Raw genomic sequence first — 19,392 nt, 5'->3', positions numbered from 1 at the left:
TTGTTTGTTTATTTCTTGCTGAGGAAAATTCACCCTGAGCTAACATCTATTGCCAATCTTCCTCTTTTTGTATGTGAGCTGTCACCAAACCATGGCCACTGACAGATGAGTGGTGTAGGTCTGTGCCCGGGAATCAAACCCACGCCGCTGAAGCAGAGCATGCCAAACATAACTACTAGGCCACTAGGGCTGGCCCAAAACTCCAACAAGTTTTTCGATGGAACTTGAAAAACTAATTCTAAAATATGTATGAAAATACAAAACGCCAAGAAATTTCTACTCAAGAAACTCTTTAAACTAACAGACTAAATATTAGAATGGAGAGACCAGAAAAACTCTCTTCCATAAATAGCTCCTTGATATTTGCCAGTGGTGTCATCGTACAATAGTGAAGAACTGAAGGACTTTCAGACTTAAAATATTCGATTCCAGGGGCCAGCCCGGTGGCGCAAGCGGTTAAGTGCACGCGCTCCGCTGCTGGGGCCCGGGGTTCGCTGGTTTGAATTCCGGGCGTGTACCAATGCACTGCTTGGCAAGCCATGCTGTGGCGGCATCCCACATAAAGTGGAGGAAGATGGGCATGGATGTTAGCCCAGGGCCAGTCTTCCTCAGCAAAAAAAAGAAGAGGATTGGCAGATGTTAGCAGAGGGCTGATCTCATCACAAAAAAAAAGAAAGAAAATATTCGATTCCAGATAAAGACCTAAATTTAAATAGCTAAATTATATATAACTAACTAAACTATATATAAACTAGAAAGCTTTTACCAAGAAACCATGACTATGGTACAAATAAGAACTTCTTATGACATAAAAAGCCAATAAAGGAAAAGACTAACTAATTTGACTACACTTTAAGAATTATGTTCATTCATTCATTCAACAAATATTTATAGGTGCTAGGGATACACTAGAGAATACAATTGACAAAAATCACTGCCCTCAGGGATAATTTATCAGAAGATAACATAAAGAAAGGGGGAAAAACAAATGCAAGATGGGAGAAGATATTTGCAATATATATGACCAAAGATATGACTAATATTAACACTTAAAAAAAAAAAAAACTCCTACAAATAAAGAAAGAAAAAGACCAACATCTCAATAGAGTAATTAGTGGAAGACTTTAAGCAGTTCATGTAAGAGAAAATCCAAATAATATGTGAAACAGTACTCAATCCCAATAGTAATCGAGGAAATAAAATTAAAACCCTAATGAGATACTTGTAAACACACTCAACAAGGTAAAACTAAAAAGGCTGGCAACACTACATGTGAGCAAAGATGTGAAGCCATCAGAATTATGTGACATTAATTGACTGGAGTATAAAAAGTTACTACCACCACTTCACAAAACAGTCTGGCATTATCTAGAAAAGTTGCCTCTCTTATGACCCAGCAATTTCACTTCTCAGTACACGAACTAGAGCATCTTGCGCACATGGATACCAAATTAACATATACAAAAGACAGTTTATAGGAACATTGTTCATATTATCCAAAAGTTGGAAACAACCCAATTTCTTTCAAGAGCAGTGAGTTTAAATAAACTAGTATATTTATATAATGGATACTTCACAGCAGTTTTGAACTTACAGCAATTATGACCCCCAGGTGACATTTGGCAATGTCTGCAGACATTTTTGGTCGTCACAACTGGGGAGGAGAGAGAGGAGTGAGCTACTGGCATCCAAAAGGTAGAAAAAGCTAAAGATGCTGCTTAACATTCTACAATGTACAGAAAAGCCCACCACAACAAAGAATTGTCTGCTTTACATCAATGAAAATAAGTGAACTATGGTACAGGCAACATAAATGAATCTCATAAATATAATGTTTGAGCAGAAAAAGCAAGATAAAAGAGTAGCTACAGTTCTACTATTTAATGTGCATTTACTATGTACTAGATAATGTGCAAGAAACACTACACAGGTAACACATTTAATCCTTACAATCACCCTATCAGATAGGTATTTTTCATTTCATTTTACAAACAGGGAAACAGGTCAAAAGATGCTAAACGGCTGGCCTAAGGTCACACAGCCAGTAAACAGCACTTGAATTCCAAGCCAGAGCTCCTAACCACAATTCCACATTGTGGAATTCCAATGCCTCTTGCATTCTAAAAGGTCTCTTCACTGTGCAACAAGAGTCAGCACAGCCTCCCTCAAAGGATAAAGCAGCTGGCTATACTAGTTGGTCCTGATGATGGTGATAATGACTCTGAAAGCAGGGAGGCCACAAAAAAAAAAAAAGAGTAGCTACAGTTAATTACGTAAAAAAGTATATACAGTTAATTATCTAAATAAGAAAAGCAGACAAAACTAAAATGTTTTGTTTAAGGATAGAGTCACTGATGGTAAAACTATAAAGAAAAGCAAGGAAATAATTATCACAAAATTAGTATTTATCTCTGTGGAAAATGGAGGTGGTTGTGATAGAGGAGGGGCACACAAGAGATAAGGGAACAGGTCTTCTAAAGTCCTGGTAATATTCTTTTCCTTGACCTGAGTACTGATAACACTGGGATTCACAACATAAATATCAATTAACCTGTATATATATAGTTTATGCACTCTTCTATAAATATAAGATGTCACAATTACAAAAGGTTTAAGAAAAAATAATATTGAACTACCTACATACACTGTACATGTAAAGAGATAAGAATTCATTAAAATAGACTTCTAAAGAGCAAACTGATTAATATATAATAAACCATAACAAACACCTGTTTCTATCCCTCAAAGCAGACACTGAGACTGTTAGAATACCAGTACAAGTAATTTATTTAGGAGGAGATCCCATAAAATACTGGTAATGGAGTGGGGAAATGAAACAAGGAAAGGCCGACAATAAAAAGTGTGTTATCTAGCCAATTACTACTATGGATAACTGGAGCCTAATTAAACTCCTTGGGAAACTGCGAGTCACAGTAGGCCATGCACTTAAAAGTTATCTCATAGTAGGGGCAAAGGATTTGGGGTATTTATACACTAACTCCCAGCTAGTCACTGGTCAAAGCCATAGTGCCCAACTTGTGCACTGAGATGTCACTGGCCACTGAAGCAAACTCATATGAGCACTGTGGGGTATTTTAAATGTTCAAAGGAAAATAGCAATATTTACTGTCTAGTACGATAGGAACTATTAGCATGACGTAATTCACAGTTTCAACATCAGATCATTCTTTATTCCTTTTGATAACATCTTATCTTTGAGAAGCTGTTTTCACAAATTCTGCTGGAAAATCAATATATTTTGAAATATATTGATTTATACCAGGTTAAATCAATATAAATCACCCTGATTCCACCAAGAAATGAGGGTGACTTCAAAATTTGAGCAGTTGTACAGTGCCCAACGGGTGCATATATCCACTAGTAAATAATTGTGGTTATTTAAAAACAGAATATAATTTTTATTTTTCTTTCAATTTTGTTTATCATTTTTCCAAATAAGTTGTTAGGACATAAATAAACTGTTTGGACCTAACTACTTCAAAAAGAAAGAGTTAGGTATTTCTTTTGGCCTACAGGTTCCACGAAAAAATTAATGAGACACTAATCGGCCTAAGAAATGGGAAAATTTAGGAAACTCTTGGAGTAACTGTTTCTGATTGAGGTCAATTCTCCAGCAATCGTACATTCCTAGAAGGTCCTCAGACATTTAAAAGTCCACTGTTAGGCACAAGCACTGCAAAATAGAATTACTTGTTATAACCAACTGAGCAAGAAGGTGTTTCTAACCTACAATTCTCAAGTTTGATAAACATACCCTTTATTAACTAAAAACAAGCACATTTTTCAATGAAAACTATTTATAAATATCCAATATATATTTCTGAAGTCTGTTATATACTGTCATTAGTATATACCCAAAAACACATGCCTGTACCAATGGTGTATTAAACAATGATAATATTTTGAATAGAGATAACATATCTTTATTTTGTCTTGCATAATACCATAAATATATCCTATCATTCTATGTTGTCTTCTTAGCTTCCTCAGAACTTATTTCTACGAACACTTATGAAGTTACATAGCTTTAAAATGCAACTCAATAGCTTTAAAATGCAAGTCAATAGTGTTTAAATCAACTTTTCCTTTGCCATCTTTCCTACTTCACTGATACTGAATATATCCTATTATCACATTGAATTAATATAGTCTAACTGAAGGGTGCAGCAATAAACAGAATTCACTCCAGATGCTTCAAATGAAGAGATTTTAGTGAACAGACTACAGATGTGTAGGCACAGTTAAGGAAACAACTAGAGGTGCTGATGCAACTTAAGATAGCATAAACAGGAAACCAATACCAATTCCCAGGCTCAAGGGTCAAGATGAGAAAACAGTGATAGTGGAGCCAAATGGAAGAGGGGCTGTCCAAACTCTTCTCGTGACATTAAGTTCCAATTTGTCATGTCATTGGTGGGAGTGTCCCTTCTAGCCAAGAACTAGGAAAAAAAGTTTTGTGACTTTTCCCTCCCTTCTCTGGTTCTCTTCCTGCTTTAGTCAATTTTTCAATATCCTTTTGCTCTTGGTTCTTATGTAGCTTCAGGGGAAAATGGGCTGATACAATAGAACACCAAGCTGGATTTTGGAAATCACTTTGCAACACAAGAAGTCCTTATAAAATGCAAATCTTACTTCAACAAATAATAGAAATTAGCCTTTGTAATATAAAAAAAAATTCCCTTTTTGCCCTTTCTCTTTTGATTTTCCCTACAATGTGCCCATCATGTAAAAGTTTTCAGTGTAGTTTAATTTATCAATCTTTTCTAACGTACAGATTTTTGAGTCACAGTTAATTTTGAGTCACGTTATTAAGAGGTCTTTCCCACTCCAAGGTTATAAAGAAATTCTTCCCTGTTTTCTTCTAGCATTTTTATTATTTCTTTCTTTCTAGTATTTATTTGTTGCTGTTTTTTATTTAAACTCTTGATGCATTGGGAACTTCTCCTGGTGAACATTATGAAATGAGGTGTAGATATGAAATAATTTCCCACATTTTCCCCATTTTTATGTTAAAAAGAGGGTCTTTTATTCCATTATCTTTTCTAACTGGCTATTCTTACATAAACCAAACATATTAATCTATCTATATTAACTCTGTATCCCAATAACTCACTGAATAATTATTGCTTATATTAGTTTTGCAAACTGATTCTCTTGAACTTTCTAAACACTCAACATGATTTTCAAATAGTGATCATATTTACTTCATTTTATTGTCTAAATGTGTCTGCTTGTTATCGCCAATATAATGCTACACAGGAGCTGTAAGACTGGGCATCTATGCCTTGTTTGACTTGAGTGAAAATGACTCTACTGGTTTCCCTTGAGCATGATGTTGGCGTTGGAGTTAAAAGGCTTTTTTTTTCCCCTTTCATTTTTCACTTTGACATAATTTCAAACTTTACAGAAAAGTCGTAAGAAAAGTACAAAGAATTTCTGAATACCTATCACCAAATTCCCAGATGTAAACATTTTACACTTGTTTTACTCTTTACACTCTTCTTTTACTCTTATCCCTTTACTCATTAAAACTTCAGTGTATAGTACCCTTGAACAAAAAATCTCTTATACAACCATAGTACAGTGATCAGAATCATGAAATTAACAATGACACAATACATATGTTCTAATCCACAGAACTGGCTCAGATTTTAGTATTTGTCTCAATAATACCCTTTATGTCAAAAGAAAAATCTAACATCATGCATTCCGTTGTCATGTTTCTTTAGTCTCTCATCTGGAACAGTTTCTGAGTCATTTCTTTGTATTTCAGGACACCCACAGTTTTAAAGAATACAGGACAGTTATTCTGAAGAACATACCTCAATCTAAGTTTGTCTGATGTTTCCTCATGAAGATTCAGGCTCTCCACTTTAGGCAACAATGCTACAGAAGTGAGGTTGAGTTCTTCTAAGTGCACACCAGGAAGCACACCCTATCAATTGGTTTTATAACTGACAATATTGGCTTTCATCATTTGGTCATGGTGGTGTCTACCACGTTGGTACATGGTAAAGTTACTATTTTACCCATAGAAAATAACAGATATCTTGTAAGGAGACACTTTTAGACTAGGTAAATATTGTGTTCTTCATCAAACTTTCCACCACTAGTTTTATTGCCCAAGCACTGAGTTCAGAAGTTACTTTAGTTAGTACCTCTTACACTCCTTAGTGTGGTTATGTTATTTATGGTATGGCATGGTATGGTTTATCTGTTCTATCTGCATCCAATTTTAGGATTTTCCTTCCATCTTTGTTGATTTCTCTTTTCTTTTTTCTGAATATGTGAAACATTAAGATAACTCTAAAAGTCAGGACTATTCAAAAAGTATATTCAAATTAGTATCATTCCTTCACCCCAATTCCCTCTAAACATTCCACCTTACTTACATAAACACACAGCCTGCAGGTAACCAATCACTATTCTCTGGTTTATTTTTCCTTTTGGTCAAATGAGCAAATATATGTGTATATTTCACTATTTCCCCTTCTTTCTTCAAAAAAAAAGTTGCATACTTTAAACACTCTTTTCCACTTTGCATTTTTCCCTTAAAAATGTATTCTGGGGGCCAGCCCCATGGCCTAGTGGTTAAGTTTGGCACGCTCCGCTTCAGTGGCCCAAGTTCAGTTCTGGATGCAGACCTACACCACTCGTCGGTGGCCATGCTGTGGTGGCGACCCACACACAAAACAGAGGAAGACTAGCACAGATGTTAGCTCAGGGAAAATCTCCTTCAAGCAAAAAGAGTAAGATTGGCAAGAGATGTTAGCTCAGGACGAATCTTCCTCAGTTAAAAAAAGAGAGGAAAAAAAAAAGTATTCTGAAAATCTCCCTGCATCAGAGATCTTTTTCTTTTTTACGGCGCCAAAAAACTCTACTGTGTAGCTATACCACAGTTTATTCAATCACTGTCCTATACGTGAGCATTAAGGTTGTTTCCAATATTTTGCAATTATAAATAACATTGTACTGAGTAACCCTGTGCACTTATTTTCATAATGCTGGAGGTATATCTCCATAGCAAAATTGCAGAAGTAGGATGTATAGGACAAAACATAAAAACGTATGTCGTTTTGCTAGATATTGCCAAATCTCTTTCCATGAGAGATGCACCAATCTGTATTCCAACAAACAATGTAACAGTATCTGTTTCCTCACAGCCTAACCAACAGAGTATTGTTAAAATTTTTAATTTTTATCAATCTAAAAAATGAAAACTAGTATCTCAGTGTGGTTGCAATTTGCAATTCACTTATTTCATATGTTTGAAGATCTGCTTACTTAAAGTTTCATAGGTAATTGGGTCTACTTCTGGATTTTTATTATATTCCACTGAGTGAGACACAGTGTGCTTCCTTTGTTAATCACATTAAGAAAATATGCATCTGTCTTTTTTATGAAAACCTTTAAAATCCATTTTGTCAAATGCCTTTTCAAGAACAATGAAGATAGTCAAAAGGAAAACTGACAAGGGATAGGAACAAAAGAAGTCACAGAAAAAGAAATAGACATGGCTCTCAAGCCTCACTTAGAAGAGAAATACAAATTAAAATTATCCATATACAAAAATTAACCATGAATCACTGACCCAAACATAAGACCTAAAACTATAAAACTATTTGAAGAAAACACAGGGATAAATCATCATGTCCTTGGATTTGCCAACAGATTCTTAGATTTGACACCACATGCATGAGCAAAAAATCAAAAAATAAATAAATTGGACTTCATAAAAATTTAAAACTTTGTGCAAAGGACATCTTTAAGAAAGTGAAAAGAGAACCCACACAATGGGAAAAAAATAGTTGTAAGTTACATATCTGATAAAGGTTTAGTATTCAGAACACACAAAGAACTCTTACAACTCACAACAATAACAAAATCATCTAATTTAAAAATGAGCACAGACTTGAATACACATTTCTTCAAAGAAGATATACAAATGGCTAAAAAGCAGATGAAAAAGATGTTCAAATTCACTGGTCATTAAGAAAATGCATATCAAAACCACAAGATACCACTTCATACCCACTAGAACAGTTAAATTAAAAAACTGAAAAATAAAAGTGTTGGCAAGGATGTGGAAAAATAAAAATCCTTGTACATTTCTGGGAGGAATGTAAAATGGTGCAGCCACTGTGGAAAACAGTTTGGCAGTTCTTCAAAAAGTTAAAATAGAATTACCATATGATCCAGCAATTCCACTCCTAGGTATTTACCCTAAAGAATTTAAAAACAAGTACTCAGATATTTGTTTACAAATGTTCATAGTCGCAATATTCACAGTTACCAAAAGGTGGAAACAACCCAAATGTCTATCAGCAGATGAACGGATACACAAATTGTGATATATATATACAATGGAATGTTATTCAGCGATAAAAAGGAATGAATCATTGATATATACTACTACTTGGACAAACCTTGAAGAAATTATGCTAAGTGAAAGAAATCAGACACAAAAGGTCACATATTGTACAACTCCTTTTATATAAAACGACTAGAACAGGCAAATCCGTAGGAGCAGAAAGCAGATTAGTGGTTGCCAAGGGCTGGGTGCGGGAGGTGAATGGGGAATGATTACTTAAGAATATGAGGTATTCTGGGGTGACGAAAAGGTTTTAATACTACAGAGAGCGGCTGCACGACATTGTAAATGCATTACACACTACTGAATTGTAACTTTAAAATGGTTAATTGTCTGTTAAGTGAATTTCACGTCAATTTTAAAAAATCACACTGACACATTTTTAAATCATTCACAAAACCAATCCAAAAGTTTGACGAAAACACTTTGTTGAAAAGACTGAGAAGAAACAAGCATTCTCATATACTACCGATGGGAGTAAAAATGGGTACAATTCCTATAGCAGGAAATTTGGCAATATCTAATATAATCACAAATACATTTACCTACAGACATTCTTCCACAAAGAGCAAATAAGGTATACACAAAATATACTGTTTGTAACAGCAAAAGACTACAAATAACACAATGGTCTGTAAATAGAAAACTAGTTAAGTAAATTATTGTACATACACTCAAAGGAACGCTATGATGCTGATTAAAAGGAAAAAAAAAACACTGAGAAAGCTCTCTATACACCAGTATCTTCTGTGTAAGAGGGGTGGGGAAGGAAAGAGTATATATTTCTACTTATACGTACGGAAATTAGATAGAGAAACAGACAAATGGCTATACAACAAAGTAGTTAAGAGCAGTTAACTCTGTGGAGATAGATGGGAAGGGAGAAAGTGGTAAAGATTTTTTGCTTTGTATCTTCCAATTTTTTTCAGTTTTTTTTTGAACCATGGGAATGAATTATAAAAGGAAAAATTTTAAAAGACTCCCAGTTATTTTAAAACCAAAACCCAATCTAACAGGACACTTAGATAGATAAGATGAGATAATAAATGTAAAGCATATCACTCAGTACTTGCCTTGCCCAATTTAAGGCTGTAAAATTAAACTCACTTTCCTTCAAATAGCCAAATCTCTTGCCACTCCTCACCAGTCTCCATGGTCTAGGATTCAGCCACAAACTGCCATGCTTTCTTGTCTTCAGGCATTTTTGCACAATCTGTTACCTTTGGCCTTTCTCCCCCCTCTTAACCTTCTTTAACTCAATCTCAGTCTCGCCACAGAGTTTCTTCCTCTGGGATGCATTTTCTCACAAGTATCCCCATATCACACATACAGAGAAAGACACAGCCTGGGATGGATCAGAAGCCCCTTCTTGTTATTCCAACCACAGTGTCCTGTGGTTAGGTATATAGACTCCAGACTGAGGTAAGCCTGACTCTGATACGTGAATTTGGCACTTACAAACTGATGTCCAAAAACTTACCTAAGCCCTTTATTCTCCATTTCCTGATCTATAAAATAAAGATCACATCTGCTTGATAGGATTATTAACCAATATAATATAAGCTAATGTACATAAAGCACATACTAAATAGTCATTAAAGAGTAACCAGTTTTATTATTCTTATGATGTCACAGAGCACTTTACTGAACTATTGGTATATTTCCCTCTTTGTTCCTTACAATAAAGCCTCCCTTAAAAATTACACATACTCTAATACTTACTGGGACAGAGACTGTCTGGATAACATTTGTATAATCTGGAACAGTGCTCAGCACAAGGTAGGTGCTCTGTAAATATTTGATAAACCACTTATGTCTATATGGTGAGTGATAGACAGAAATAAGAAAGCCTTCAAGAAATTGATTTGATCAGTGATCAATAAAAGAACACTGTTCTTTCTGTACTGGAAACAAAGAATGGTGATTTACCAACTGATTTCCTCCACGTAGCAGAATTTAATCTGTTAAGATTTATCTATTCCAGAGAATCTATCACTTATCTGTGAATATGATAAAAATTTCTACTTTAACTAACTGTTTATGGATTTGCAGCTGATTGTCAACTTAAGAAACCTGATTCTGGTACTTAAGCAAATTATTTGAGCTTCAAGTACTTCATCTATAAAATGAGGATCAAAATACTGACATACTCATCTATAAAATGAGGATACAAAATAATGAATGGTAGCAACTACTATAGTTCCTAAGATGAAGCAGAGGTACAAATAATATCAGTAAATATTAAGCATAAAAGCTTATTATCTAAAAACTGAATTATTATTCATTAAATGAATTTCAGATTTTCTTCAAAATTTCAAAAAATTCAGAAGTCAGTTATTTTATAGGAACAAAATGGACCAGAACAAAATGAAATATCCTTACATAACTTTACAATAATTTTATCAGAAAAAAATGAGCACATAATTCTAGGATGAATTATACATAACTAATCGAAGGTGAAGTAAATTTGAGACTGTTGGACTGCCAGGCTCAATGTACATCATTTATTCCAACATTCTGTACCTCGACATCCTGAACACTGGATAAAAAAGTTGATTAAATCCAGAAGTGCGATGTCCCTGTCTTGTTTATATGATTCAATCCAGTCATCCACAACGGACTGTGGGGGAAAAAAAGAAAAATGAAAACTTGAAAAAAATTGATATTATAGCAAATAAATTTCCAAAAAAGTTTGTGGTTTTCTCTATGTGTGTCTATTTAAACAAGAACACTACTTACCTGAAATTATTTCTCTGTAGCCATAAAAGTAGAGATTCCCTCACTTTTAAAGGCAATTAAAAGGTGAGTGACCAGGTTTCCAAAATGTGTTCAAAATAGAGCACAATACGAACCTGACTTTACCAATTCCATTAAGTCTAATAATTATTAAGCAACTATCAATACTAATACTCAAACCATGTTGTGAAAATAACAAAAACAAAACTAATTTCACTTACACGCAAATATAAACTTAAATATAAACTTTCTGAGTATCAGAAAACTTAATCTACTAGTAGTCCATAAAAAGAGTACATACCATATATTAAAAAATGCATTTTTCCAGGAATGCAAGGATGGCTCAATATTGGGAAATCAAGTAATTCAATTTATCAACAAAGGAGAAAAATAAATTAAATGATTATATTATTAGATTTCTAAAAGTTATCTGATAAACTTCTGCAGCCAAGCTTAAAAATAAATTTCCAGAAAAACTAGGGTTAAATGAAATGAAAGATAAAAACAAAGACTAAAATATATTTCTTGTTAAAATGCTTAAGACATTTCAACTCAAAAAGAAACAAGACAAGAACACATCCCTAACCACTCAAAACAACTTTTCATCTTTAGTTAATGGAAAAATTAGTAAAATACTGGTAAAGACAATTCTCCTTTCCAACAGCTGATAAGAAAAACCTAAGAGTCTCTTCTAAAGTGACACAAAAGATTAATAAAGGAAAAATCTGACAAGACAGCTGACAAAAGATAAATGTACAAAATAACTTCTTGATATTGGCAATATATAAGAAACATAAATGAATGAGTAGCCTGTTCACAACTAAAAATATCTAACAATAAATTCAAGAAAGGTATAAATGTTAATGAAGAAAATTATAAAAACTCACAGGATATAGAAAATGACCTAAATAAGTATTATATACTGATTTTTGTTAAAGGTTTAGTGTTGATAGTATCAATAAAGTATTTCCAGATAATTAGGCAAATTTAATCTGATTCCCCTTAGCATACTAGTGAGCAGAACTGCTTGGGGTTTTCTTGGGTGGAGGAATGGGATCAGAGGAAATGCATAAAAATAATTTTACATTTTTTAAAATATGTTCTTATCTCTATACTGAGGTATAATTATATACAGTAAGATGCAGAAATCTTAAGTTACCACCTTGATGAAATATTACAAGTACGTACACCTGTGTAACCATAACCAAGACGAAAATATAAAACATTTTCAGAACTGAAATAGGCTCCTTCATGTTCCCTTCTGGTCAGTAACAATGCCCAGATTATTTCACTAATATTCCTTGATAGTTGACATATTTTTGAAATTCATATAAATAGTATCATCTTTTGATTGATTTCTTTCAAAGCTGTATCAGTGAGATTCAGCCACGTTGTTATGTATATCAGTAATTCCTTTTTTGCACTGCTGGGTAGTTATTTCATTATATCTATATATCATAATTTATTACCCATTTTACTGTTGATGGACATGAGTGTGGTTTCCATTTTAGGGCTATCACAAATAAAACTGTTATGAATATAACTGTATACATCTTTTGATGGACATAAACATTTTTCTCTGCTGTATATAATACCTAGTAGCAGATCTGTTAACATACATAATAAATGTATGCTGAGGATTAGTATAATACCAATTTTCCAAAACAGGTGTACTAAATTATACTTCCACCAGCAATATAAGAGATTCAGCAATGTGTAAGATCGAGTGCTCCACATCCTCACCAATACTAGGTATTGTCTGTCATTCCTTTTAATCTAACCCATTCTGGTTGAACACACTTTTTTTTTAATGACCTCTTCTACTGAGGAACAACCATGTTCCCTTCTTGCATGTGAAAGAGAAGACTTTGTTAACTGCAGATGTACATAACACTTGTTTTTCTCTGTCTCATCACATCAGTGTCTGGGAGGTTTTGTTTTAAAAGTAAACAGAAAATTAGAAAATTACAGTTGTAGGAGAGGCTAAAAATAAAAAGAAAGAATGGGATGGTATCTGTTCAAGGTTCAGCTCTACTGAATAATGTGTCAGGCCTTGTTAGCTAAGAATGGTGGTAAGGACTAAGAATGGACGGAGCAGGTCAAGAATGACTTTGAGACTCACGGCCCAAGCAGAAATGCTTTGTGATCCACATAATGAAGTGTGGCACAAAGCTGAGGAGGAAGCCATTACCCTAGTTCTACACAGGGCCCAACACTGTGAAGGCACTCTGAAGATGGTGACCAAAATTTTCTTTAATTCCCAAAGTGATAGTATCAATTTGTAATCCCATCAGTTATATATGAAGAGCCCAAAACATTCCAAATAAGACTACTAAGCAGGGACTTGCATTAGAAATGTTAAAACGTAACACAAAGATATTGAAAACAAAATTGACTGAAAATATAGGACTAGAAAAGTAATATAAGAGAATAGAGCTTAGAAATAGATCTAGGCATACACAGAACTTAAGCTATGACAAAGGAGATATTTCAATTTTAGAGGGAAAAGGGTGGTTTATATAATAAATGACACTGAAGTAACTGGTTATTCATCTGGAAAGAAACAAAGTTATATCTTTTAAAAGCTATCACCGAATTGTGGAGGCAAAGGAATCTAAAGAACTAAACTCCAGAGAGATAAGCCCTTCTTGATTTGGCAGAGACTGGTGCCCGTTAGAGGCATTGCCAAGTACAGGCATCAGTGGGTCTATGAGACAGCCTGTCATAATACACAGGGTCTTGGCCGGGGGTCAGGATAAAACAGAAAACTATATAAGGCACATCGAAATCAAATTGCTGGGTATCTTCAATAAAGAGAAAAAAATTTAAAGCAACTATAGCGTATGTATAAGAGACCAAAGAATAAGAAATATGGCACACTTTTCATCAAAAACAATGAAAGCCGGTGGATAATGGAATGATATGTTTAAAGTACTGAAAGGAAGAAAAAATTGCCTATTGGTTGGCAGAAAAACCCAACTTCCTTGTTGCCCCACAAAGATGAACAAATGGACACCTATCTATGAGCAAAAACAGCTCTGGGAGACCTCTCGAGTCCGCTTAGAAGTTTTAACAACAACAAAACTGAGAACATTCACACAAGAAAAGGAAGGCCAATTCATTTTGCCTACATTATCCCATCCCCCAAAACTGGCACTGTTCAGCACTAAGAAGGAAATTCTCAGCTAGAAAGAATTCCTCTTGCGAGGAAAGGAAAAGTGAGATGAGCAACCAAGCTTCGCCAGCCTCACAGGGCACTGCACAAAGATCCCACTTCAGTTTCACCCTACTCAGAATAGCAAAACTGAGATGTATGGAGACAGCTAGGAACAAGGAACAAAAGCAGAGGCTCTTATTAGCAGACAAGTAGTGGAAGTGATCGCGGTTCACAGAGACCAGCTCTGCAGACAAACTCAGCAGATTTAGCACAAAGCCAAAGGCCAGCACACCTCTCGCTGTGTACCACTGGCCTGACACCCATCATTGACCTCCACTGTAGTGCACATTGGATGGGGGGGAAATATGCAGCCACCTATGAGGGCATCGACAACAAAGGCACCCGCAGCTACCTGTGGGCCTAGATTGGGCCCTGCCTTCTGTCACTGGCCAGCACGACCATGCCCACCCGTAGGTAGCTCCTCCAAGCTGTGCACCTGCACACCCCAGTCCAACCTCCAGTCACTGGCCTCCACTGCAGTGTGCGTCCCTAGAGGAAGAGTGTGAAACTACAGGAGAGGACGCTGACAGCCAGGGCCTCTACAGCTTATCAAATGCTTCAAAAAAATTAAAGAGGAGGGAACTTCCCCAAACTCATTTTATAAGGCAAGCATTCTCCTGATACCAAAGCCAGGTAAGGACACTAAAAGAAAAGAAAATTATAGACCAATATCCCTGATGACCACAGATGTAGAACTTCTCAACAAAATATTAGCAAACTGAATTCAACAGCACATTAAAAGGATCATTTGCAATGATCAAGTGGGATTTATTCTAGGATGCAAGGATGGTTCAACATCTGTAAATCAATATATGTGCTACACCACATTAATAGAATGCAAGATAAAAGCTGTATGATCATCTCAATAAGTGCAGAAAAAGCTTTTGACAAAATACATCATTCTTTCATGATAAAAACTCAAACTGGGTATAGAAGGAACATATCTCAACAAAGTAAAGGCCAAAGGTGACCAACTCACAGCCACCATTACACTCAATAGGATAAGGATGAAAGCTTTTCCTCTAAGATCAGGAATAAGACTAGGGTGACCACTCTCACCACTCCTATTCAACATAGTACGGGAAGTCTTAGCCAGAGCAATCAGGCAAGAAAAAGAAATAAAAGACATCCAAATACAAAAGGAACAAGTAAAACTGTCTTTGTTTGCAGATGATATCATTTTACATATAGAAAATCTTAAAGACTCCACCTAAAAACTGACAGAACTAATCAACGAATTCGTTAGACTTGCAGGATACAAAATCAACATATAGAAAACAGTTGCATTTCTATACTAAATAAAACTGCATTTCTATATTAGATAAAATCTAATAAGTTAATAAATGTAATAGCAAAAAACAACCCAATTAAAAAATAGGCAGAGAAACTGAATAGACAGTTTTCCACAGAAGACATACAAAAGGCCAAGAAGTACACGAGAAGATGCTCAACATCACTAATCATCAAGGAAATGCAAATCAAACACACAATGAGATATCAAATCACACCTGTTAGAATTGCTATTATGAAAAAGACAAGAGATAATAAGTGTCAGCAAGGGTGAGGAAAAAAGGAAACCCTTGTGCATTGTCAGTGGGAACACCAACTGGTATAACCACTACGGAAAACAGTATGCAGGTTCCTCAAAAAATTAAAAATAGAACTAACGGAGAGAAGACAAGATGGCGGCATAGGCAGACTCTGAACTCACCTCCTCCCGCGGACACAGCCAATTTACAACTACTCGTGGCAAAAGTACCCCTGAGACAGAACTAAAAACTGCATAAGAGGAACTCCTGCAACAACGGACAATCCTAACTGAGGTAGAAGACGCAGAAACTCCCTTCTGGAGAGGAAAAACGCCGCCTTCACAAGCCGCAGCGCCTCACGGCCGCCGGGAGCAGCCCACAGGTACGCAGCCCTCCCTGGAGGTACGGGGCCCTGAGCCGGGAAGCGCCCCCGCTGTGGGCATTTTGTGGACCCAGCACAATCGAGACGAGTGGCATAATATCTGACTTTGCCTGCTACTAAAACATTGGGGAGTACCCCCAGAAAAGGTGGTTCACAAAGACATTAAAACCGGCTCTTAAACGGCCCACGCGCAAACTCACCCGTTTCAGAAAGCAACCTAAAATCACCAGAAAGAAAGACGCACAGTGCTTTGGTGAAAAGAGACTCACCTAATAGGCCCTGTGTGCATCTCGGTGAGAGGTGAGACCTCTCCAGGGACTAGGACATTGGCGGCGACCACTGTTGTGGCCTGGTGTGTGCGTGCTGACACAAAAGCCATTGGAGTTCTCCCTGGGGCCTGCTAGCCCAGGTCTGCCACACCCACTAGAGCACCAATTTAATCCAGCTCAACCAGGGCAGGCAGCCCACCCTAGAGACTGGCTCCACCCAACAACAAGCCCTCAGGCAACATGTGGGCCTGCATATATTGGTGACTGGATTCTCTGCAGCCTGGCAACTGAGCCCACTTCAGTGGGGCAGGGCGTGCACAAGGAGCAGGTTGAGAGTGTGGGGCGGTGGTAGAGTGTGTGGGGCTCAAGCCGTGGAGAGACTGGGTCCGCTTCGGGAGGTCGGGGCACGCACACCGGGCAGGACTGTGTTGACTGTGCGTATGGACCTGTGGGCGGCAGGGCTTCTCAGCTGCAGAAGACTTGTGCTTCTCAAAGACCCACATAGGGGGTTCGCCCCACCTTCCAAAGCCTGAAACCATTGAGTGCTCCCATGCCTGAGGCCAGCACCAGCCAGCTGCAATACTCAGAGAACTGACAAGAGACCTAAAGGCTGGGGGCTTATAGCAATTGTAAGGCCCTGAGCCTAACAACCTGCCATGCTGGGGGCCTACTCACTTAAAAGAAATAGTGCAATACAAATGTGGTTTTAGAACTTGCAGCCAAGTGTGCTGGGGCTCCCCACACCTGATAAAGAGACTGAAGGGCCCACAACAACTACAAGCAGCTGAGCATTACAACAGCTGGTCAGGAGCATAGCTCGGCCTCCCTGGGCACCTACAGGGAGGCAAACAGGCCACAACAGAAGGACACATGTAGCCGACATAGGGGTCACCCCTGGAACATTGAGAACTGAGGGAAGCACATGGCAGGCCTCCTAAGCCATCACTTACATAAGGTCACCTATCCAAGAGCAGGAGACGTAGCTGACCTACCTAATACGTAGACACAAGCACAGGGAAAGAGGCAAAATGAAGAGGCAAAGGAATACATTCCAAATAAGGGAACAGGACAAAACCCCAGAAAAGGAACTAAGTGAAACAGAAATGAGCAACCGACCCGACAGAGAGTTCAAACAAAGAGTGTTAAGGATGCTCACTGATGTGGGGAGAAGAATAGATGAACTCAGTGAGAATGTCAACAAAGAAATGGAAGATATAAAAAAGAACCAATCAGAAATGAAGAATACAATACTGGAAATGAAAAATTCACTAGAGGGACTCAAAAGCAGAGTAAAGGATACAGAAGAATGGATCTGTGAGCTGGACGAAAGACTAGAAGAAATTACCCAAGCTGAACAGGTAAAAGAGAAAAGAATTAAAAAGAGTGAGGAGGGCCGGCCCCGTGGCTTAGCGGTTGAGTGCGTGCGCTCCGATGCAGGCGGCCTGGGTTCGGATCCCGGGCGCGCACGGACGCACTGCTTCTCTGGCCGTGCTGGGGCCGCATCCCACATACAGCGGCTGGAAGGGTGTGCAACTATGGCATGCAACTATCGCCTGGGGCTTTAGGGGAAAAGTAAATAAAAATAAAAAAAAATTTTTTTTAAAAATAAAATAAAAATAAAAAGAGTGAGGACAGTCTAAGGGACCTCTGGGACAACATCAAGCACACTAACATCCGTGTTATAGGTGTCCCGGAAGGAGAAGAGCGAGACAAAGGGGCAGAGAATCTATTTCAAGAAATAATAGATGGAAACTTCCTTAACCTAAGGAAGGAAACAGACATCCAGGTACAGGAATCACAGAGAGCTCCAAACAAGACAAACCCAAAGAGGCCCACACCAAGAGACACATCATAACCAAAATGTCCAGAATTAAAGATAAAGAGAGAATCCTAAAAGCTGCAAGAGAAAGTCAAGTTACATACAAAGGAAACCTCATAAGGCTATCTGCTGACTTCTCAGCAGAAACCTTACCGGCTAGAAGAGAGTGGCGTGATATATTTAAAGTGCTAAAAGGAAAAAACTTACAGCCAAGAATACTCTACCCAGCAAGGTTATCATTCAAAATGGAAGGAGAGATCAAAAATTTCCCAGACAAGCAAAAACTAAAGGAGTTTGTCACCAAGAAACCAGTGCTACAAGAAATGTTAAAGGGACTGACTTAAGGGGAAAAGAGAAGACCACAAAGAGGAAAAATTATCTATTTCCATGATAAGAGGGTAATGGATACAAATGCACAAAAAAGAGGTTAGATATGATATCAAAAACATAAAAGGAGGGAGGAGGGGAGTTAAAGAGTAGAGCTTTCAGACAGAGGTCAAACTAAAGAGACCATCAATTCTGTATAGAAGAAGGAAGGAACAGAAAAGGACTACTAAAACTCTGAGGAAAAAAAAGTTAAAAAATGGCAGTAAGTACATACTTATCAATAGCTACTTTAAATGTCAATGGACTAAATGCTCCAATTAAAAGGCACAGGGTGGCTGATTGGATAAAAAAACAAGACCCATATATATGCTGCATACAAGAGACACACTTCAGACCTAAAGACACTCACAAACTGAAAGTGAAGGGATGGAAAAAGATACTCCACGCAAATGGCAATGAAAAGAAAGCTGGGGTAGCAGTACTCATATCAGACAAAATAGACTTTAAAACAAAAACTGTAAAAAGAAACAAAGAAGGGCATTACATAATGATCAAGGGAACAATCCAACAAGAGGATATAACACTTGTAAATATCTACGCACCCAATGTAGGTGCACCTAAATATATAAAGCAATTATTAACAGACATAAAAACAGAAATAGACAGTAACACAATAATAGTAGGGGACTTTAACACTCCACTTACACCAATGGATAGATCA

At 37.0% G+C, this 19,392-nt stretch overlaps 1 protein-coding gene across 3 annotated transcripts in view; it reads right to left on the bottom strand.

The window, feature by feature from the left end:
• STAG1 (STAG1 cohesin complex component) overlaps positions 1 to 19,392 on the bottom strand; it is a 366,147-nt gene that overhangs the window by 181,074 nt on the left and 165,681 nt on the right. For all 3 annotated transcript variants that reach the window (XM_058552570.1, XM_058552581.1, XM_058552562.1), the window contains one exon: positions 10,916 to 11,012. In XM_058552570.1, the coding sequence (XP_058408553.1) occupies positions 10,916 to 11,012 (97 nt within the window). The remainder of the gene's footprint in view (positions 1 to 10,915; positions 11,013 to 19,392) is intronic.

The sequence above is a fragment of the Diceros bicornis genome, chromosome 2, assembly GCF_020826845.1.
Source record: "Diceros bicornis minor isolate mBicDic1 chromosome 2, mDicBic1.mat.cur, whole genome shotgun sequence".
In the NCBI taxonomy this organism is placed as follows: Eukaryota; Metazoa; Chordata; class Mammalia; order Perissodactyla; family Rhinocerotidae; genus Diceros; species Diceros bicornis.
The sequence above is the reverse complement of the archived record's forward strand: the minus strand, read 5'-3'. Positions and strand labels throughout refer to the sequence as shown.